The sequence below is a fragment of the Chelonia mydas genome, chromosome 11 (assembly GCF_015237465.2).
Source record: "Chelonia mydas isolate rCheMyd1 chromosome 11, rCheMyd1.pri.v2, whole genome shotgun sequence".
NCBI lineage: Eukaryota > Metazoa > Chordata > Testudines > Cheloniidae > Chelonia > Chelonia mydas.
In genome coordinates this window covers 40,685,307-40,705,077 of record NC_051251.2, presented here as the reverse complement: position 1 = coordinate 40,705,077, position 19,771 = coordinate 40,685,307, and the positions used below count along the sequence as shown (strand labels likewise).

The following is a 19,771-nucleotide window of genomic DNA, read 5'->3' as shown; positions in this document are numbered from 1 at the left end:
AAATGCTGAGTTTCACTGACCCTAGATAGGTTTGCAGAAGCATCGGGCTCATGGCTTGGCTTTCCTTTAGTGTGTGACACAGGGAAAGCTCCTTTGATTTTCAGTGCAGTAGTGACCTCTAGCATTAACAAAAATGGAAGCTATCTATTTTAAAGTACTGTCACACTAGAAATCATCTTCTACAAGACCAAATATCTGATTTCAATGCTTATACTTCTTGAAATTCAATATTTTTATTAACCATTTGTTGTTATTCATGTTGTGCTCAAAAATGTGCTAACTGCTTCACATACGTATAATAAGACAGGCCCCTGTGCCAAAGAGCATTCTAAACAGACAACACAGAGACAAGAGAGGAGGAGGAGGGAAAGGATGAAGAACAGAAATAGAACAAGAGCAATGCACACCAGGTTTGTATAATTTTTGGTGGTGCCCAGAAAGGGTCCAAGTCCTGCCCCCACACACCTGCCTTGTAAGCCAATATACATATTTTTAAATAATGTAAACATGGATTGGAAACAGTAAGCATTTAACAGTTTCCCTATATTGCACAGTGTGTGGGGATGCAGGGGCATACGGGCTCTGGGGTGTGGGAGGGGGCTTAAGGCTAGGGCAGAGGGTTGGAGTGTGGGGGGATGGGGCTCTGACTGGGGGTGAGGAGGAGGGTTTGGGAGGGGGCTCAGGGCTAGGGCAGAGGGCTGGGGAGCAGGGGGAGTGAGAGCAATGGCCAGGGGTGCGGACTCTGGGGTGGGGTCGGGGATGAGGAGTTTAGGGTGCAGGCAGGCTGCCCCAGGACTGGAGCCAGAGGAGGACTCCCCCCAGCCCTCTCCCCACCAGCAGCACGGAGCTCCTGTCCCAGCTGGCCAGGCTCGCCGAGAGGGGTGCTAAAGGGGGCAACTGCCCAAGGGCCAGGGCGATTTAAAAGGGCTCCAGGGCCCTGGCCGCTGCAGCTCTCCCGGCTCAGGGGGAAAGCGTCACTTGATTCAAAGACGTTTTTGATATGCCCCATGCAGGTTCCAGGGTGGCTGAGGCAGCGGAGTAGCAAATACCATTGTCTCAGCCGTCCCGGAACCTGCATGGGGCATAACAAAAGCGTCTTTGAATCAAGAGACGCTGCGGCTTTTCCCCAGAGCAGGTTGGGTCGACGCAACTGCCCTGGGGCTCCTCCGGCAGGGGAGGGGCGCTCGGGGCTTCTCTGGGCTGGGGGGCTTGTGGCCCCGGCCAAGGGAGGGGGCCAGGGGACCCAGTGATTGATCTGCCCTGGGGCCCAGAATTGGTGCCGGTGGGCCTGCCGCTGGCAGCACACTCAGCCCGCATCACCAGCCCCCGCAGCGCTGTGTGCGCACTGCCCAGCGCCGGGGGGGAGGGGAGAGGAGGGTGCGCCCAGTCACCTAGTGGCCTGACTGGTGAAGGGTCAGCGCCCGGGGGGTAGGGGGCGGCGGGCTGCCATCACCTCACGTGCGCCGCCTCCCTCCGCAGACAGCAGCAGCTGCCTTAGCCCGCCCCGCTCCCTTGTAGCTGGAGTGGTGGAGCAGTGCGGGAGGGCGCGGCGTGAAAGGAGCCAGCCAGCGGCTGGCGAGGGAGCACAGCGCGGGGAGTGGCAGCAGCCGCTGCCCAAGGGGCAGGGACACTCCGCGGGAGGCGCGCGGGGCCGGTGGACGGGGCTGGGGGAGAGGCCTGGCCCTGAACATTGGTGGAGCCGGGCCCACGTGCTCTGAATATTGGTGGAGCTCGGGCACCACCGGCCCATATAACCCACCACATAAGAACAAGAGGACTCTTTTGTCGAATAGTTCTATTGTATTCACGCAATTTTTTAGTAGGAAAACGGTCATGCTACATTATAGGCCCAGGTCAGTTCCCACAAATGCAAAAAGAATTTTGCCAATGACCTCAAAGGAGGCAGGATCAGGCCTTGTGTGCATATCTTTCTTGAACTGACCTTTATGAAATCAGAAGTTCACTTGAAAAAATGATTCTCAGTTCACTTAAAAGCCAATGAAACCTGTCATAACCAGTCACCAAAATTCATGTGCCTCATAAAGGGGTCTTTAAATAAAGGTTGAATAAACTTTGTATTGGAAGCTTTGCAGTCACTACAAATTGAGTATTTAAGACATAGCGTTGCCTACGGGAGGAGGACCTTAGTGAGGGTTTCACTGTACCTGGAGTATATTAATAAAAACATGGACTGAACCAATGGTTTTGAGACAGAAGTTTAGCCTGGTGGGTATGAAGGCAAGACCTCTTTATGTGACCCAGGTTCAGAATATTTAAAAATATATATTGATTGTATAACAATAAAAAGCATATCAATAAACCATAGTCATGGAAAGTTTAATATTTTGCTAGTAAACGCAATGAGCCAAATTAATCCTGGATATAACTCTAGTGAAGACAATGAAGTTCTACCACAGATGAATTTGGCCGAACGACTGCTACTGAACATTACAGGTAAGAAGCGATCTGCTGTGTTGATATCTTAACATTCCGTTTATTTTTAATGGTTGACAGCTAGCTGAGGGGCATGCCAGCTCTGAGAGCGTTAAACGTAGCGGTATTCTGAAATTGCATATTCTCTTATTCCTGTGAAGAGTGGCAGCAGAAATAAAGGTTTCAGAGTAACAGCCGTGTTAGTCTGTATTCCTAAAAAGAAAAGGAGTACTTGTGCAAACTGGTTAGTCTCTAAGGTGCCACAAGCAGAAATAAAAGTTCAACATGCTGTACTTCCCACAGAGGTGAACACAGTGATTATTTACAGACCTGGCTGCTCATCTTGAATTCGCAGCCCAACTTATAAACAGTGATATGGGCTAAAACTGGATGGATTTTACAAGACACTTTTACATTCTGTACAGTTTCAATGGACTGATGCTGAAATGGAGTAATCAGCCAAAAGGAAGCCTATCAATACGCCACAGCTCCCTCATAGTTTCTCTTGTTATATGGAGAAAAAGGCTTGCAGAATTATGAAGATTTTTTCAGAGGCCAGAGGCATGAGCCACAGGAATTGGCTATATATTTGGGCCAAAATTTTAACCCCACTGTGTTGCAAAATTCAGGGGTGTTGAGACTGATCTAAAATATTAACCTATTAATCTGCTTACGGTTTTCTGAGAATCATCCTCATATGGGCATCTGGACCAATCTGAGATAGCAGAAGCAGAGTATCCTGCAGCTCCTCATCACATTCCTTCTTCTCTTCCTCAGTTGGCATTGGGGCATCTTCATGCTCATCATCCAAAAATCGATAAAACAAGTATTTGTCTTGGAAATGGTGTTCTTGATCCACTGAAAGCAACATCGACATCAGGTATCAGTATTAAACTCTCCTCATTAAAAAGGAACCTTCACAGAAATGGTGTATTATGTGGTGTGTGGCAGAGACATAATAGTTTAACAAGCAAGAGAAAATGGCAGAGAAATACCAAGAGAGTGAATTGCCCTTATTCTTTCTGATACACGTTAATAGTTTGTACAAAACTGCAGGTCTAGGAACTTTTCCTTAATTTTGCACTACAAATGCTTTCTAAAAGGATTCTATACTTGTAGCTTTCTCACACACCTTTTTTTCCCAAAGCAATTCATTCAAGTGAAACTGTCCACACTGGACCAATAATTGTATTAACAACAACTCTATTTAAACAAAGCTGTTCTAACAAGACCCTCTAATATGATTTCCTTACCCAGTTGGTGTGGCCAAGGCCTAAAGGTAATAATATACTAAGAAGTATCTAAACTCCTTCTAAGCTACTCTAACAACCTGAAGGCTACTGTGTATATTGGCAGGGCCAATTTCACTGGCACAAACACTAGTGGAAGGCCTCTGAGAGCAGAATGTCTGCCAAGATAACATTACAACGGAGGAAAACACTTTTTCCTCCGTTGTAATGTTATCTTGGCAGACATTCTGACATTCTTGGCAGTGTTTGTGCCAGGCACCCACAATCTCCCCTCCAAGCAAGCAGGCAGTTCCACTCCAAATGTGGGAAATGCTGATTTAACAGGGGGAATGGCTAGAGTGGTAAGGTGCTGTGCTGATTCATGGCATCCATGCAGCAAACACTGCAGGTTCTGTGTAGCCCTTGTCAGAAGTTAGAGCTGTAATCCCTCTCAGGGAAGGGCAGTGGAGAAAACACTCTGCCCTCCTACAGGGATGAATCCTCTCTGGAGTGCAAGCGACAAAGCAGGTAGATATAGGTGCAGTTTGGAAGTTCAGTGATTTGCACACACAAAACCTCAGACACTGAACCTGATCTGAAAGGGTTTTTGATGTTAAAGAAGGGGAAGGGTATTGTATAAAAATCCATTTCCATAGATAACCTACCAATAGTATATGTAAAGGTTGGGGAAAAAAACAGATAAACCCAAACCAAAATCTAGATCTGAACATTAGGATGTTTGAGATCCAGATCTGAAATTTTTTAAGTGGTCCTTATAACTGGCCAACCCAAAAACATGGATCCAAACACCTGGAAACATTCTGGATCCAGGTCGCAATGTTGTAACTCAGGCCCACCTCTATTTAAAATCCATTACTTTAATGTCATTGTGCCAGCACATCTCATGGGTTTTTTTTCCATGTATACAAAGATGACTATATAATCACACTAACTGTGAACTGTGAATAAACACTAATAACATAATTAGAATTCCTGCCACCATTAGATTGCAATTTAACATTTCCCTGAGTTACAAAGACATATTAGTGGAATGCTGCAGTCAACACTGCTGAATTTACCCTAATCAATTAAGACGCAATCTGCTGTGTTCCTAATGGGATCACAATCCCTTCTCTTTTCATGAAGGAGGCCCATAAAGACTTTGATGGGAGGCATTTCCAACATGTTAGCTGGAATCTGACAAAGAAGTTACCATCTTACCATGGTTCAGAACACCTTCCTCCAGCAATACTTGCCACATGCCCACAGCCTGTGTTCGTGAATGAACACAAGGACTTTGTTGCATCATCCAGTCGACCAGTTCTGTTCCTACACAACATTGCCTGAGGGTCAAAAAATCATATTAAAACAGGTCAGTAAAAGGAGATTGCTTAAAGTATCTGTCAAGAGTAGCAGTATCAACAAACTGCATCAGCAGGACTAGTCAGACCCCATTATAGAAAAAACAATGCTGAAGCATTCACTATCATCTATTTATACTTGTTTGAAAGACCTGTCAAAAATGCTTAGTTCTGAGAGAATTATTTAAGCAAAACAATCCAAACCTTCTGGAAAATGGAATTCTAAGAACATAAGAGCTACCCTGTGCCATACTGGATCACCTAGTGCAGTATCTTATGCCCCATACTTCAAAGGAAGCCTTAAGTACCTAATACCACAGATAAAGCACCTAAATTTGCAATACTATACTGGGATGACAATAGTTGATGATTAAATTTTATCTTGAAACATAATGACTGTTAATCATTATAATGTACTGGTAAAGGACTATATCTTTTTTATTTCTGTAAAAAATAATAACAACACCTAACTCTTATACAGTGCTTTTCATTAGTAGATCTCCCAAGCACTTTACAAAGGTGGTCAGTATTATGATCCCATTTTACAAGTGGGGAAATTGAAGAGCCATGCACATTTGAGGTACTAGCTAATTAACAACAGCAACAACAATTTTTAGCCTAGCTAATGTAACTTTAGATACTATTCTTATTCACATAAATATCCAATTCTTTTTACACTTACTACATTTCTTTTAGCAGTAAATTTCACAGATTTATCTTACACTGTAGCCACATCTTTCTACAATTTTCCTGAGAAACAAACTAACTCAGCATTTCAAGGCCCACTCAGAACAGAGTTCCAAACTCCATGTACACAGTGACTAAGAAAGCTTTCTACAAATTATCAGGCATTAAAAAAAAAGGGGGGGGAATATGCTTTACTCCAGTAGATATCAAATGTAACAAGTTTAATATGAGACAGTTGGCTGATAAAGGGCATTTGTTGCCTTTGGATGGGGCCAGTCTTACATTTTGCAGGGCCCTCGGTGAAGACAGATATATTAGGCCTCAAGCACTTGGCTAACCAATGGAGCCCAAACAGGAGAAGCTTAAGAGAGATTATTATAATGGTGCTCCACAATCTGCATTAGTTCCCTGATCACTTGGATTTTCTGGTATTGTGCTAAAAAGCCTTTTGAGGAATTTTCCTTACACTCTTCTCTAGGACCCCCAATGCTAGCTGTAATTATCTAACAGATCATGTCTGACACATCCCACGTATAAGCTCTTGTGCTGGAGGAAAACCCTTCTCAACAGCAGTCCGAAGGCTCTGGAATAGCCCCCCCAAAGAAGATCAGAAAGACCCTGGCTCTGACCATCTTCAGATGTAAAGGGCTACTCTTTGTCATAACAACAGATAAAGCAACAGAGCAGAAGAAACCCCAGCAGCATGATTAAAGCTAGAAAAGCTCATAAATAACCACATACAAAACAGGAAATGTCTGGTCCATCTGGACAAATCTCACTATTCTACAATTCATGTACAGCTTCTAAATATGAAGGTGATGGGGTTACTGAAATGCTTGTATTTAGGTTAGAGAGTGACTTATTTTTGAAGACTTGCTGTAGGTGTATCCCAATTCAATCACAAGAAAAAAGTATTTCTCATCTTAGAGATTTGTCCCCATGACATAAACAGCACACACTTTGACACAGTTCTATAGCACTGGTAGTCTTTATTCAAGAGGCCGAAGAACAGAATAGCAGGTGTTTTTTGCTTAAGGTAAATTGGCAGAGTCGTATGGAGGAGCTTCCACAGCACTGACCTGCATGCACTGTGCATGCTGCCAAGGTATCTCACGTATAAGTTTTCTGAAATAAGGAACTATAACCTCAGAAACTCATGTTGATACAACCATTCAGATAAACACAAGTATTCCAAATTTCTCACTGGTTTATAATACATCAAATTAATGCCAGTCAATTTTAGACTGAAATCTAGTGGAAAAGTATCTCTCTGAAAAAGTACATCAGTGATACACTGATTAACTAACTAAAGTGGAAGTACTTAGAGATTGTAAACCACTTTCTGTATACTCAGAATCATGTATGAATCATTTAGATTAAATATTAAACAGTAAAGCTACTCAAAGGTTTCTTAATCCAGCAAGACAATACAATGAAGAATCATTTATAGTTCTGGACTTTCAACGCCTATCTTGCCAGTGTCACAAAAGTCCCCTTTCAGCAAGACAGTGCTGCCACCAAAAGGAAGATTAGAAAGACAGACTATCAACTGAAAAGTTTAATTTCAAATAGACCTGAGAATTTATATGATGTGAGAACCGCATTTCACCTTGTGAACTTTCAGAACTCCACATTGAACAAAATGGGTGCAGCTCTTTTGGGATCAATACAGTAGCATAGTGTTTTAATGAAATTTTCATTCATTATTTAGTGACACACCAAAAGACCTGAATCTATATTTTCACCCTGATGTGTAAAATATTTCAGCTAACGGTCAGATTAACTTTTATGGGGGTTTTATATGTATGCTTCATTCATAATCAATTTCCAGTCAAATTACCTAGAAAGGATTTACCAAGCACATTAAACACTGCATAACACCCAGAAATAAATACCATCCCAGAAAAATTTCAGACCTTTTGAGACCTGCAGGCATGGTAAGACATAAATCACAAGTCAGAGGATGGTAAATGTAAAAGATCCAAGACCTTTACGCAATCGGCTCACACACACCTGTAAGTCTTCAGATGATATTTACGATCTCTTATCATATGAGGTGCTCGGGAAAGAATTGCATTGCGTAAAATCTTTCCAGCTCTGAGGATCTTTTCTGATGGCACCTTGGTGAAGATGAAGAATAAAGGGAACAAAATGAACGGATGTTAAACATTTTTAATATCTGACTATACAGCTTGCTGAAAGAAAAAATACCACCCAAACTCCCATAAAATAAAAGCCTCTGCACAAATGGTCAATTGTGAAGAACACTAAAATAGTGAGGACACTAAGTCTAATCTATGTCCACATTACCTGTGTAATAGTTTTAGCAGGACGAAGTGGAATGTGAGGTTCAATGAGAGGTGTCTGAAAAATAAAATTTAAATGAAACAAATAATAAAAAAACAAGAAAAAAAAAGCTTAAAAATGATTAATTGATTAAAACTAAAAGGATGAACAATGTAAGGAACAATGCTTAGGGCCAAGCTCTGCTCCTGGATGTGTGTGGAAGATTCCTAGTAAAGTATGGAAACCACATACAGGCATCCCAAAGAAGAATTTTAATGGTTAGCACTTTAAAACAAATTACATGAAATGTGAAGATGTATAAACAGTTATTTACTCTTTAGGGTTTTTAAAATGTAACAAAGGGCTTAATGATCATCATAAGAGTTCAAAAGCCAAGCCTCAAGGCAGTTAGGCACCAACTCTCACTATTGTGATGGTTCTAGGCTTAGGTGCAAGATTGCTTCAGGGGAAACACAGAGGCTCCAGCTACACGTGATGGTCTCTGCTTCTGAGCCCACAGCACTGGTTGTAAAGAAATAAACAAAGGGGGCTTCTGAGTTCCAAGGGCAGTCTCTTCCGTTAGCTACTTTCTCTGATTAACTCACATGAGACAGGATGAGAAATGGGAATGGAGAAGAAGATACATTCCCACTGAGGAAGGGCTTTGCAGTTCAGAGAGCAGAGAGTGACCAGATCTTACTTTAGCTTCTCTGCTTTACAGGAGCACACAGATATGTCTCAGGTATCAATGGATTCCTCTGGTAAAAAGTGGGGTAGAAGCACCAGAGATGAGAAGGTGTCAGAGTAATAAGGGAAGAGGAAAGAGGACAGAAAATCCTGAAACAGGACGAAGGAAGTGGAGAAGGTACTGGGAGAAAGAGAGAGAGAGAGAAGAAGAAGAGGAGAGAAATGGGAGAAAAGCATGAAGAGAATGAGGAAAAAAGGAGAAAGATAAGAATAAAAAATGGGAAGCAAATCTCAGAAAAACACACATACAGAATTGGGAAAGCCGCCAGGACTGAAAATGATGGAAGAAGGATGAGGAAAAAAAAAAGTGAGACCCAGCAACTACCTCTAAGTGGCAGGAAAATCCTTTGTTTTGTAAGGACAGGTAGTTAAATGACTCAAACATCTGAAGTTGTATCAGGGATGAACCTGGGGGGAGTCCTGTATAAGATTAAGGGCTGGACCGTACCACAAGGACATGGCTCACAGAAGGGACAGCATGCTGCTGACTCCGGGAGACACAATTGCCTCCCTGCTCCCTACTTACTCCACAGAAGCTAGTAATTTGCTGCTGGCCTATCCTATCACCAACTTACACATCTCCTTCCTCTCGTACCAGCTCAGCTCCTTTGGCCAGCAGAGAGAGAGAAAGACCTACCTACCCTAAGCACAGGGAACAGGAAGATTCTCCTACAATAAGTCGGAGGGGTGGTAGGAAGCATTAGGAGGCTCAGGAAAGTCTGTGGGAAAGAAAGGTCCAGGGAAGTGTAGCAAGGGATCAAAGTTGCTGGACCATCTCTATTTACCACAGAGTGCCTAGCCTTGGACCCAGAGTAGAGGGAGGGTCTGGATTCCTTACAATGTTACTAAGGTATCCAGAAACCCCCTTCGATGAGGGGCAGAAGGGCTATTGAGCCTGGAGTAAGGCGGCAGACCCAGTGCAAGATTGATGGATGTCTGTTTTGTTGTGTTGGACGTCTGTTTGTTAACTCCAGATGAGGTAGACTCTTCCAAAGGGCTAACTGACCTCAGTAATCCACTAGTGCTGAGAGCTGAAGGACTACCAAGCGAGATGGCAAGTCAACCAGAGTGGGGAAATGGAGGCAAGCACATGACTAGAAGTTAAGGGAGGTAAGTGATCTAGTCACACAGGCCCACTAATCAAAAACTATTTCAGTCACTTCCATAGAGGTGGAAAACATTGCAAGTTCAACTTTAATTATGGTTATATCTTACAACAAGCCTTTGCAAAGGTAAATTAATAAAATGAAATTGGGTTTGTATATTTTTCTCCCATTAATAAGACTAAAACATTTGCCAAAAGAGTTGGGTCAAATTGTACACACTTTCTACTTTTAAAAAATAAATCTATCCAATGTAAACTCTGGGCATTTCCCCCCTTATTTTCTACACAATGTATTTTTATAGTAGGATCAAAGGCATGTTTGATATGGTCTAATTTTTTGTTTTGGAGAGAGAAACCAGTAAATACATACATACATACATAAAACAGTTTTTGTTTTAAACTAACCACATTCTTTTTTTCAGATTTTTCAGTTCAGTCATTGAACTGAAGAATCAGTTATTAGCTTAGCTCAATTTATGAATGAATAAGGATTTGGAAACTCAGCAATACAAAAGCAGAATCAAATAAAGGAATGAGGAGGGGTCATAACTTACACCGTCAGATTTCAAGGTTGGGAACATGACTCAAATTAGGAAGAAATAAAATAAAATCCACTGAATCATATTTTCCCCATGACCTAGTCCAGTCCATCTTTGTAAAAAAAAACAAACAACAACTTGCTGTATTTATTGGAGTTAAGCATGGCATTTGAGATTACCAGCAAGAAAAGAACAAAACCATCAAAGAGCAACCTCGGGTATTTCTGCTAATGTCCATAGGTGAGTCAGCAACATCTCATGATCAACAAATGATAGATCTAATAATATCAGCACTGATCCCTGATCTTTATCACTACTCCAAGAAATCTTGGACCCTGTCAAATTCCAAAACTTAATAATAGAAACTAACCAAGAGTCCAAAGAATAGAAGAACTAGAGCTACAACCAGTCTTTGAATATAGCTATAGACCCTCTTGCACCCAAGCACCTTCTCCTGGACCACTGCCCACACAGACCACCATGGTTCTCAGACAAGGACCTGTAACTGGAAAAGCAGGAAGGAAAAAAAAACTTCAGCACTGGTAGCGGAAAACACAGTCTGGTACAAGTTCAGACACAAACTGTTTCTACAAACTTATTGCACTGCCAGCAAGACAGCAAAATTACACCTCACACAAACCTTCTGGACCATAAATCACTTCACATTGTCCTGCAGTGTTTGTAACCCAAACACTGTAATGCATGACACCAGAAGCAATAACTAACTATAAACGAAACAAAAATGAAATTGACTAATTAAAATTGTAAGGACTAGGAATCTGCCATTAACTTGCTTTGTGACCATAGGCAAATCACGTCTCTAATGATACTTATCTACCTTTACAAAGTGCTTGAGAACTACAGTTTAAAAAGCTGCTAGAGGATACTTAGCATTATTTTAAAATCTATTTTTATTGTTGAATCTTAGCAAACAGCAAAAAATACACAGCATAAATGGTGCAAATTTAATTAGTTTAAACATTGTTTGCATCTTCATTTAAGTTTATTAAGGAGGAATACTTGTCCCTTTAAATACTTGAAGTGCAATCTGTGCAGCAAACTTATATTAGAATGTTAAATTAGACAGGCATTACTTAGCATTTTGCACTGTCTCTTTGACAAACCATAACATGATTCAGCCATTACCAAAAATGATACTTTACTGCAAATGTCAAAGGGAAAAAAGAATATTGAAGCAGAATATGACCAGTGAACCAAAAACTTGCGAACATAGCTAATGATGTCTTATTTTCCTGTCATTTTTCTACTTCCCTGCTACAGTGAAGCAGCTGTGGTAACTACACTGAATGCATTGAATAAAATGTCCCCGAATACTAACTCCACTGAGAATGCACCGGATAGTCTGATAGAGGCATACAGTTGTTATGGACAATCTTAACTAGGAGATGTGATTAATTTGTCTGCCACAGCATTTGTTTTTACCTTAAGGAAGAATCATGAAACTTTTTTCCACCGTATCTCACTAACATTGCTGTGTTTTCTTGATCTCTGCAGCACTATTAATGGCAAACTGGTTTACCTGATATCATATACATCTCCAAAAGCAATATATGGTACTGCAGATGAAAAATCAAAGTTATAAATAAGGCAGAGATTTTTTTTTTAAAGAATCATTTCCCAAACATGTTTTGGTTTATAACAAATATTCAAAATATTGGCCTTGGCAAACTAAAATAAAGTTACTGTTTAACCATCTAGTAAAGGATTCTTCTTGGGTTCTTTGGACACCCACCACCTATATACCCACCTCCTCACTCCCTCTGTAAGAGGCATGTGTGGGGAGAAGTGGGCATGGATGAGGCACCCCATACCCTGGCAATCCCTAGATACCAGAACAGCCCCTTGAGCTTTAGGGAGATGGATATAAGTTTGAGCAGGCTCATGCCAAGGATTGGCCTGATGCCTTGCTGCACCAAGGATTAAGGAGAGGAGGAGTCAAGGGGTGAAATTCTGGACCTACTGAAATCAGTGGCAAAACTTCCATTGACTTTCCTGGGGCCAGGATAGCACCTAAGGTGATATAAGGCCACCCTTGCTTCCTGGGCTCTCCCGCTACATTGGCCAGCAAAACTTCTCCATCTGTAAAATGGGGATAATGATAATTAATCACCTTTGTTTTTGAGATCTAGGGATCAAAAACATTATCAATAAATCATCGACATCAATGATTTCAGTGAGGCCATGTTTCACCCTAAGCTTACAGTGATTTTTGCCAAAGAAAATTTCATCAAAGTGAGACAGATCTCCTGAGTTTTAAAAGCTTCCTACAAATCCCTGAGCAGCAGGCATCAATGGTAACACTGTCCGCCCGCTGCAGGGTAAATCTCTCCTTTAGCAGTGCTGGTGCAGGGAGCATAATTTACAACTCCTTGTGCCATCTTTGGTGAATCCAGGCTCCCACTCCCCCCAGGTTTACAACAGTACATTTTGCCCAGCTTCAATTTGCCATGCTGTGTGAAATGAAGATAGAAGAAAGATTCTGCTGGTGTAATACAGCTGCCTCAGATTCCAGCTGTCCTATGTACTCCTCATTCCTCTCCTCTGTCAAAGGTAATCTTTACCTTCCTACAAATACATTCTTTAACAATAAAACAAGCTTTTAAAAATGAAGCTGAAAAGGAATCTGACTGGTTCAAGACCTCCTGTTACACCTTTTTATCTACAGTAGATCCAATGATTCTTTACAATGATGTATTGTTTTCCACAGATGTAGTTAAAGTTCCCTAATGCATGAAAATTGTTCTTGGGAATATTAACAGAGGCTATATCAATGGCTAGAGAGTACCCCATTTTTGGAGGGAAAAACACACATATTTAGATGCAATTTTTTCTTTCAGCCAGGCATGACTTTTCAGAACAGTATATTTTTTCCTGTTACAATGGCCTAAAAACAATTATTATGGTTGTGGTAAATATCCACAAAATTAACTCATTATCTTTCTTCAGATCCCTTCTTAAAACTCTCCTTTTCCATGACTCCTACAAAAAACTTGGGAATGGTTAGGCTGTTGGAATGCTGAGACCACAGCCTACTCCACTGACCAATATGGACTCATTATTTTCTTGTCTGTCTGCATCCCTTGGTTGTCTCCTGCCTTATATTTAGATTGTCTGCTCTTTGAGGCAGGGACTGCCTTGTTGTTCTGTGCTTTTACAGCATGTAGTACAGGAGGTCCCTAGTGCACGATTAGGGCTCTTAGGTGCTACTTTAATACAAATAAACACTAAGAAGAAGAATGCTCTGATTGTCAGAGCCCAGGCAGACAGTGAAGACCTATCTTTGAATGATCAGGTTTGACAGAGAGATAGGAGAGTTGGCCCCAAAAAGACAGCTAACATGGATCTTCCGTGCAACTTCTCTTCAGTTTCATCATTTCTGTCTGCAATGGCTCGATATGGATTAATGGGTGAGGTCTAACTAGGGTGATCAGACATCCCAATATTATCGAGACCATCCCAATATTAGGGGCTTTGTCTTATATATGCAACTCTACCCCTCCCTCCCATCTTCCCTTCCCCCTGAAAAAAGTGTCCCAATTTTTCACTGTTGCTATCTGGTCACCCTAACTCTAACAATACATATTAGTAGGAAAACATCAGATATGAAGGCTAGAGAGAAATCTTGCTTGTTATATAAAACCTGATCACAATCTTATGGTCAAGAAGTTTGTGATATTGAAAATAAAGGTCACTAGATAAAACAGATTGGATTAAGTATCTTATACGCAAAGCAAATACTATGAAGACAAGTGTGATTAGCATGAAACTGAATTTATAATGGTGTATAAAATCAGTAAATGCTGTGATGTCCTAGTACTTAATAAGTTTGGCAATCAGTGTATTGACTTCATGCCAGTAAAGATATTTGAAATTAACTTATTAGATATGGGTGTGTATTAAAATGCATGGTTTGCCTGGCTGTTCACAGGAATACCCGTAACACTGGATAGCCAGTAGGTAGGCTGGAAACCATTGAGTTTATCTGCATCTGCAGGTGGTATTTATGGGAGAGAGGCACACAACAAGAAATACAAGACGGCAAACAGTGAAAGTCCTGAATGTATTTCACATGGTTTTGAACACAAATATCTATTGTTCAGAATTTCAGTTCAAGTTACCTCTTAACTAGTGAATGACTGGCACAACTCTGAATAGACAGCAATCTATTTCCATTTTTAAATTGAACTCTTTTTTGTTAAACGAGGAAAATTTGGCTAAAAAAATATGCCCAACACAGCAACTTCTAATCCAACAGCACTACAAACAGATAAATAACAATACAGTATTTGACACTTTTTCACTCACTATTACCCCATTACATTCCACTACAACCTTAGCAAGTTTCTGAAGAATGTGGCTTTGTCTTACCTCTACAAGTACCTATCAAAAACTTTATAAATTCTGCCAGTCTGGCTTTCAAGAATTTCACAGAATCACATCTGTCCTTGTGGGATAGTTAATGACCTACAATCCTTGTTTCTTCTTATCGTACTTAATCTCATTGTTCATTTTAATATCATTGCAGACTGTGTTGTTCCATGCAACTGGAAGTCTGTCCCTTTTCTCCATCATTAAATCTAACCTTAAACCCTTCCTTAATTTATGATTGCTTTTTTTAGTGAAGAATTTTGTGGTATAGTATATAAAGGATGCTAGATAAAACAAACTGGATTTGATTAAGTATTTTATCCTCAAAGCAAATATTGTGAAGCCGAACCGTTAATGTCTGCTGTCCCAGATGTTAAGTTTAATTACTGCAATCTAAAACAACTTGAGTGAAAATATTAAATGCAGATGCAATATTTTCAACTAACTCATAAATCTAAAAATCATAATTCCTGCAACACTGCACTAAACAGTCCCTCTAATTACAAAGTGTGCTTGAGAGACTGTCATGAAGTAACATGATGTTTCCTGGTGCAGTACACTACAATATTATTATGGGAAATAATGTGTATAAATTGCCACAGATGCACAGACTTTCGAGGCAGTAATACATGTTGTCTGCCCCCCAGGAGCTTACATTCTAAAATAGACAAGAAAAATACACACACACACACGTTGACAGTTCAAGGACAGAGTTTTATAAAGTGATTGCTACTGAGAAACTAACAGACTTTGTGATATTGATAATATTTAGAGATTCTAGCACAGTAACCTCCTTGTCCTTCCTTGCAGTTTTCATGCATATATTTGGAGCATGAAGTTGTCATTATATTGTACCATTAGTCCCAGGAGTGTCAGAGAGCTGTTGCTGAAACTTTCAAGTAAAAGATGCATTAAAAACCCCACTTCTAGGGCAGACTTTTATAGTCTTGCCTACAATCAAGTTTTTGTGAAATTTTCCCACCACTGATGTAGTATCAACACAGCTCTTCTACCATCAGCAGTGGTTAGTGCAGACCATTCACCAACGGGTTGTTTTGTTTTGTTTTACCAGCATGTCATCTAGACCTGCTCTGAACAGGGTTAGATAATCTAGGGTTGCCAACCCTCCAGGAATTAAAGATTAATCTTTAATTAAAGTTTATGTCATGTGATGAAACTTCCAGAAATACATCCAGCCAAAATTAGCCACCCTAGACAACACAGAGGTAAAAAACCACCTTTGCCCAGATCTGAGCCAGTACTACAGCAACAATGGGAAAAAAAACTCACCAAAAACCTGAATCTAGACACAGCCCAGAGATTGATACGATGCTGTTTAACCTGCTATGGTTTTGTCCTCTGGTGGTTGGAGGCCTGACAAAAGGATTTTCAGCTACTAAAAGTCCTCCGTTAGTTGACGTGGACTTTTAGATCCAAGAGTCCTTGCTTCAGATCCCAACATGAAGACAGTCATGGGAAATTTACTGCAGTTTTATCAGATTAAAGGGACAGATTTAATAGTGATTTGTAGTCCCATAAACAGGCTGTGGTATTTAATGGGCTAAGGGGCTTTCAGATGTTGCTACACAGAAAAACACACCAGAAGAGTGGAATGATGGTAGGGCTTTCTCCTTACTCTTCCTCAGACTAACACCTGGCTCATTAGCAGCTTCAAAGAGTGAGGAAAGACTAAACACCATTTTGTGATTTGCAGTGGTTTATTCAAAGTTCAGTTTTGTTCTCACTCCTTTAAGCTGCTCCCTTCTCTCTTCCTTCCCAGTTATAATTTAAGGTAATGGTACATCCTTGTTTTAGGGCTTGATTCTTCAATGGGTCAAGTGCCTCCTACAGGGTTGTACCACTGCTTTAAATGATAAAAACCCTGTTTCTGTGACATGAAAACGTGGTAGTACCATAACCCCAAGGTAGTATTGTACTGTTGTACAGTAACTGGTGTTGGGAACATGACTTCTTCCTTTATCGCTTTTGTTCTGGAACCAAATGCATTCCTTTCACTTCTGTACTTGCAAACTCAAGTACCTATGTGTATTTGTACTTCCTCACTAACTGATATCTTCAGTTTAATTTTCAATTCACTGATGATGAAGCCCCAACACAGACATCAAACACATTAAGGCTCTCATGTCAAGCTTTCTTCTAGACAGAAACTTACAAAAAGAATAATGAAGAAATCATAAATCTTTAAATACTTGACTAGCACTTTACCATCACTAAAAGAATAGGCTAGAACTACTGTTCAACTGTGTCTTAGACATCTGACATTTCTGTCTAACATTTGTAACTTCTTATTCAGAATTTTTCTCACAGACAGCAGTGAAAATATTCTTGGGGGGTTGGGCTGAGCCTTGTCCCACACTCATCCTACAGAGGTAGCTCCTGTTCCTGCTTGGCCCATTGGTACTCACTGCTCACAGATTCGGAAGAGCTCATCAGAGCATCACTTGACATGCGTATCCACACACAGGCGGGGCCCTCCCCCTGCGATGCCCTGCCCCTGGCACCACTGGATGTGGTGTCTCAGGGTACACTGTTATACATCACAACCCGTAAAGACATGCACATATGCTCAATTGAGCTCTTGCAGTTGAAAGGCAGGAAAAGAGAGTGGGTGATTACAGTGAGGAAAAGGGTCGTTCTTTCACCGTTCATGCCTTCAGACAAGTCAGGCGTACACAAGTAACACATTTCGCACTTAGATTTGAAACATCAAATTGAGTTTCTTGAATCTTGTAATTATTCTCTCAAGTTTGGTAGAAAAAATTGAATCAGGGATCTTAAAATCAGATTTCTTATAGTCAGTCGTATCATCTCCTGCAGAGCATTTTGTCTACCTGTCTTACAAGTAATATACTTTCATTCTGGAATTTATATTCCATAAAATCAAATGTCATCCTGACCCAGTGAATAATCATTACACTGAGGTAATAACTGGTGAGACTCTTCTTCATCTATATATTGATGACAAAGATTTGATTGATTAATAATTAAGGGTGGGGGGAAGGAAGCTGTGAAATTATTTTATTATTATTTTATTTATTTGTATTACCATAGTGCCTGTGCAACCTAGTCAAGGACCAGGACTCTATTTTCCTGTACAAACACGGAACATAAACACGAAAAAGAAATGATTTCTCTCTGTGACATTCATTTAAAACAGTCATAGGCTGTGGGTAGCTAGGGCTAGAAGGTGCCCGCCTAAATCTGTTTCTGAGCCACACTGCTGCCCACACACATGCCCAGCTTGGCAGGTAGAGCCCCATATCCAGCAGCACTAGGGCTAGGCAGGGAGAAAGGCAGTGCAGGTGAGGGCCCCGCCTGCGCACTGGATTCCTGGCAGGTGGAGCTAGATTCTTCAGTCCTGGCAGGGGGCACTGACTCCTGAGCAGCACCTCTCGAGAAAATCCTCTGGGATTGGGGAGAGTCCTGGGAGAAGGGTGGGGATCTTGAGGGAAGGGGTGGGGGGAGAAGGGGAGTCCTAGGGAAGGGAGGAGATTTTGAGCTGATGGGGGGGTAGGGGAGAGAAAGGGAGTCGCGGGGGAGATCCTGAGATGATGGGGTGGGGGGGCGTTTATAAGGGCAGAGTTAGCAGCTTGGGGCCTGCCAGTGGAGCTGTGCTGCCAAGGAGCCAGGTGAAGGGCAGAGGCATAGGGCCTCCACACGGATGGCCCATACTTCCAGTGGATCCCCATGGATTTTGGGATGGGTGTGGGACATGGAGGGTTAAACCACTCTTTGGAGGGTTAAACCACCCTTTGTTCATGCGATGGGGAGTGAAGGGGGTAAATTCTGCCAGCTCCTCAAGGGAACAAAACAAGGGAAAGTTCATCAGCTATCCATACAGTTTCCGGCTCTCTACAAGGGTTTTTCCTGCACAGAGGAGAATCTGGGCCTAAGATCCTGCATTACAAATACAAAAGGATGGTTTACTTAGCTTAAATCACATATTTAAACAGACGGACAAATTTGGCTCTTATTTACACCAGCGTGCTTCCAGAGTAACTCCACTGATGTCACTGGAGTTACACTAGGGATTAATTTGGCCCATTGTATCTGAAAAGAGCAATTGTATGCAATCCTATGTATCTAGGCCAGTGATTCCCAAACTGGAGAGGCAGGGGTTAGCAGGGTGCTGGTGCAGAAGCACCTAATTAGGCCCTGCCCGGTCAGTTCCAATCAGGGAAAACAGATTGGGGCTGAGAGAAAAGGCCTAATGCCGGACTGAAGATTGGCAACACTTGCCGTCCTGACATGCCAAGGGCTATAAAGGCTGGGAGGGAGCCAGATGGAGAGGGACAGCAAGGGAGAAGTCAGTCAGGGATGGAGCTGGAGGCCTCCTAGCTGAAGGCTGACTCTGCCTGTAAGGGAGGTAACCAAACCTGTAAAGCTTGTATATAGATGGTCACTGGTGGGACAACGTTAAGTAAATAAAGACACGGGGGTTGCACAATCCTGAGGCCTCGCTGAGCCTTACTGGGGAGGGCAAACAGGCTCCAGGAAGAGGGGCGGGTCATGGAACCCTGTTACATGGTCCCATGATGTTGGCTCTTCTTATTTGCAGAAGACAGAAAAAAGAACAGATGAGAGAGGAAAGATAAAACAAAAAGCAAAAGAAGACAGTATGATTAGCTTTGTTCCAAAAAGACAACATGCTTGTAGACAACGACAGCTAACAATACATCTATACTTATACTCTTTCATGTGTGAACAACTGTAGTCGCCACAGGGATGTTTCGCAATTGTGAATGGGAGAGGAGGTGGTCACAAGACAATCTCTCTGTTTGTGGCCCACACTATAAAAAGTTTGGCAACCAGTTTTAGGTGCTTCTATTGCACCTCGCTGTGATAGCTGAAGGCATAGAAGAAAAATCAGAGCAGTAGTTCATTGCCAGGGCTTCCCAAAGTAGAAATGTAATTTGGACTAGGTTTTTAAATTACTATATATACACAAACACACCTATGCAGATTTAATTCTAT

The 19,771-nt window shown here is 41.5% G+C and overlaps 1 protein-coding gene across 6 annotated transcripts in view; it reads right to left on the bottom strand.

Annotated features, from left to right (window-relative positions):
• Nucleotides 1-19,771, bottom strand: part of RAPGEF4 (Rap guanine nucleotide exchange factor 4) — a 223,193-nt gene that overhangs the window by 65,691 nt on the left and 137,731 nt on the right. For 5 of the 6 annotated variants that reach the window (XM_043525449.1, XM_037912838.2, XM_043525450.1 and 2 more), the window contains 4 exons: nt 8,021-8,074; nt 7,724-7,830; nt 4,884-5,005; nt 3,108-3,291 (listed from right to left, as the gene is read on the bottom strand). In XM_043525449.1, coding sequence (XP_043381384.1) covers nt 3,108-3,291; nt 4,884-5,005; nt 7,724-7,830; nt 8,021-8,074 — 467 coding nt within the window. The remainder of the gene's footprint in view (nt 1-3,107; nt 3,292-4,883; nt 5,006-7,723; nt 7,831-8,020; nt 8,075-19,771) is intronic. The other variant, XM_037912835.2, reaches the window with a different exon arrangement.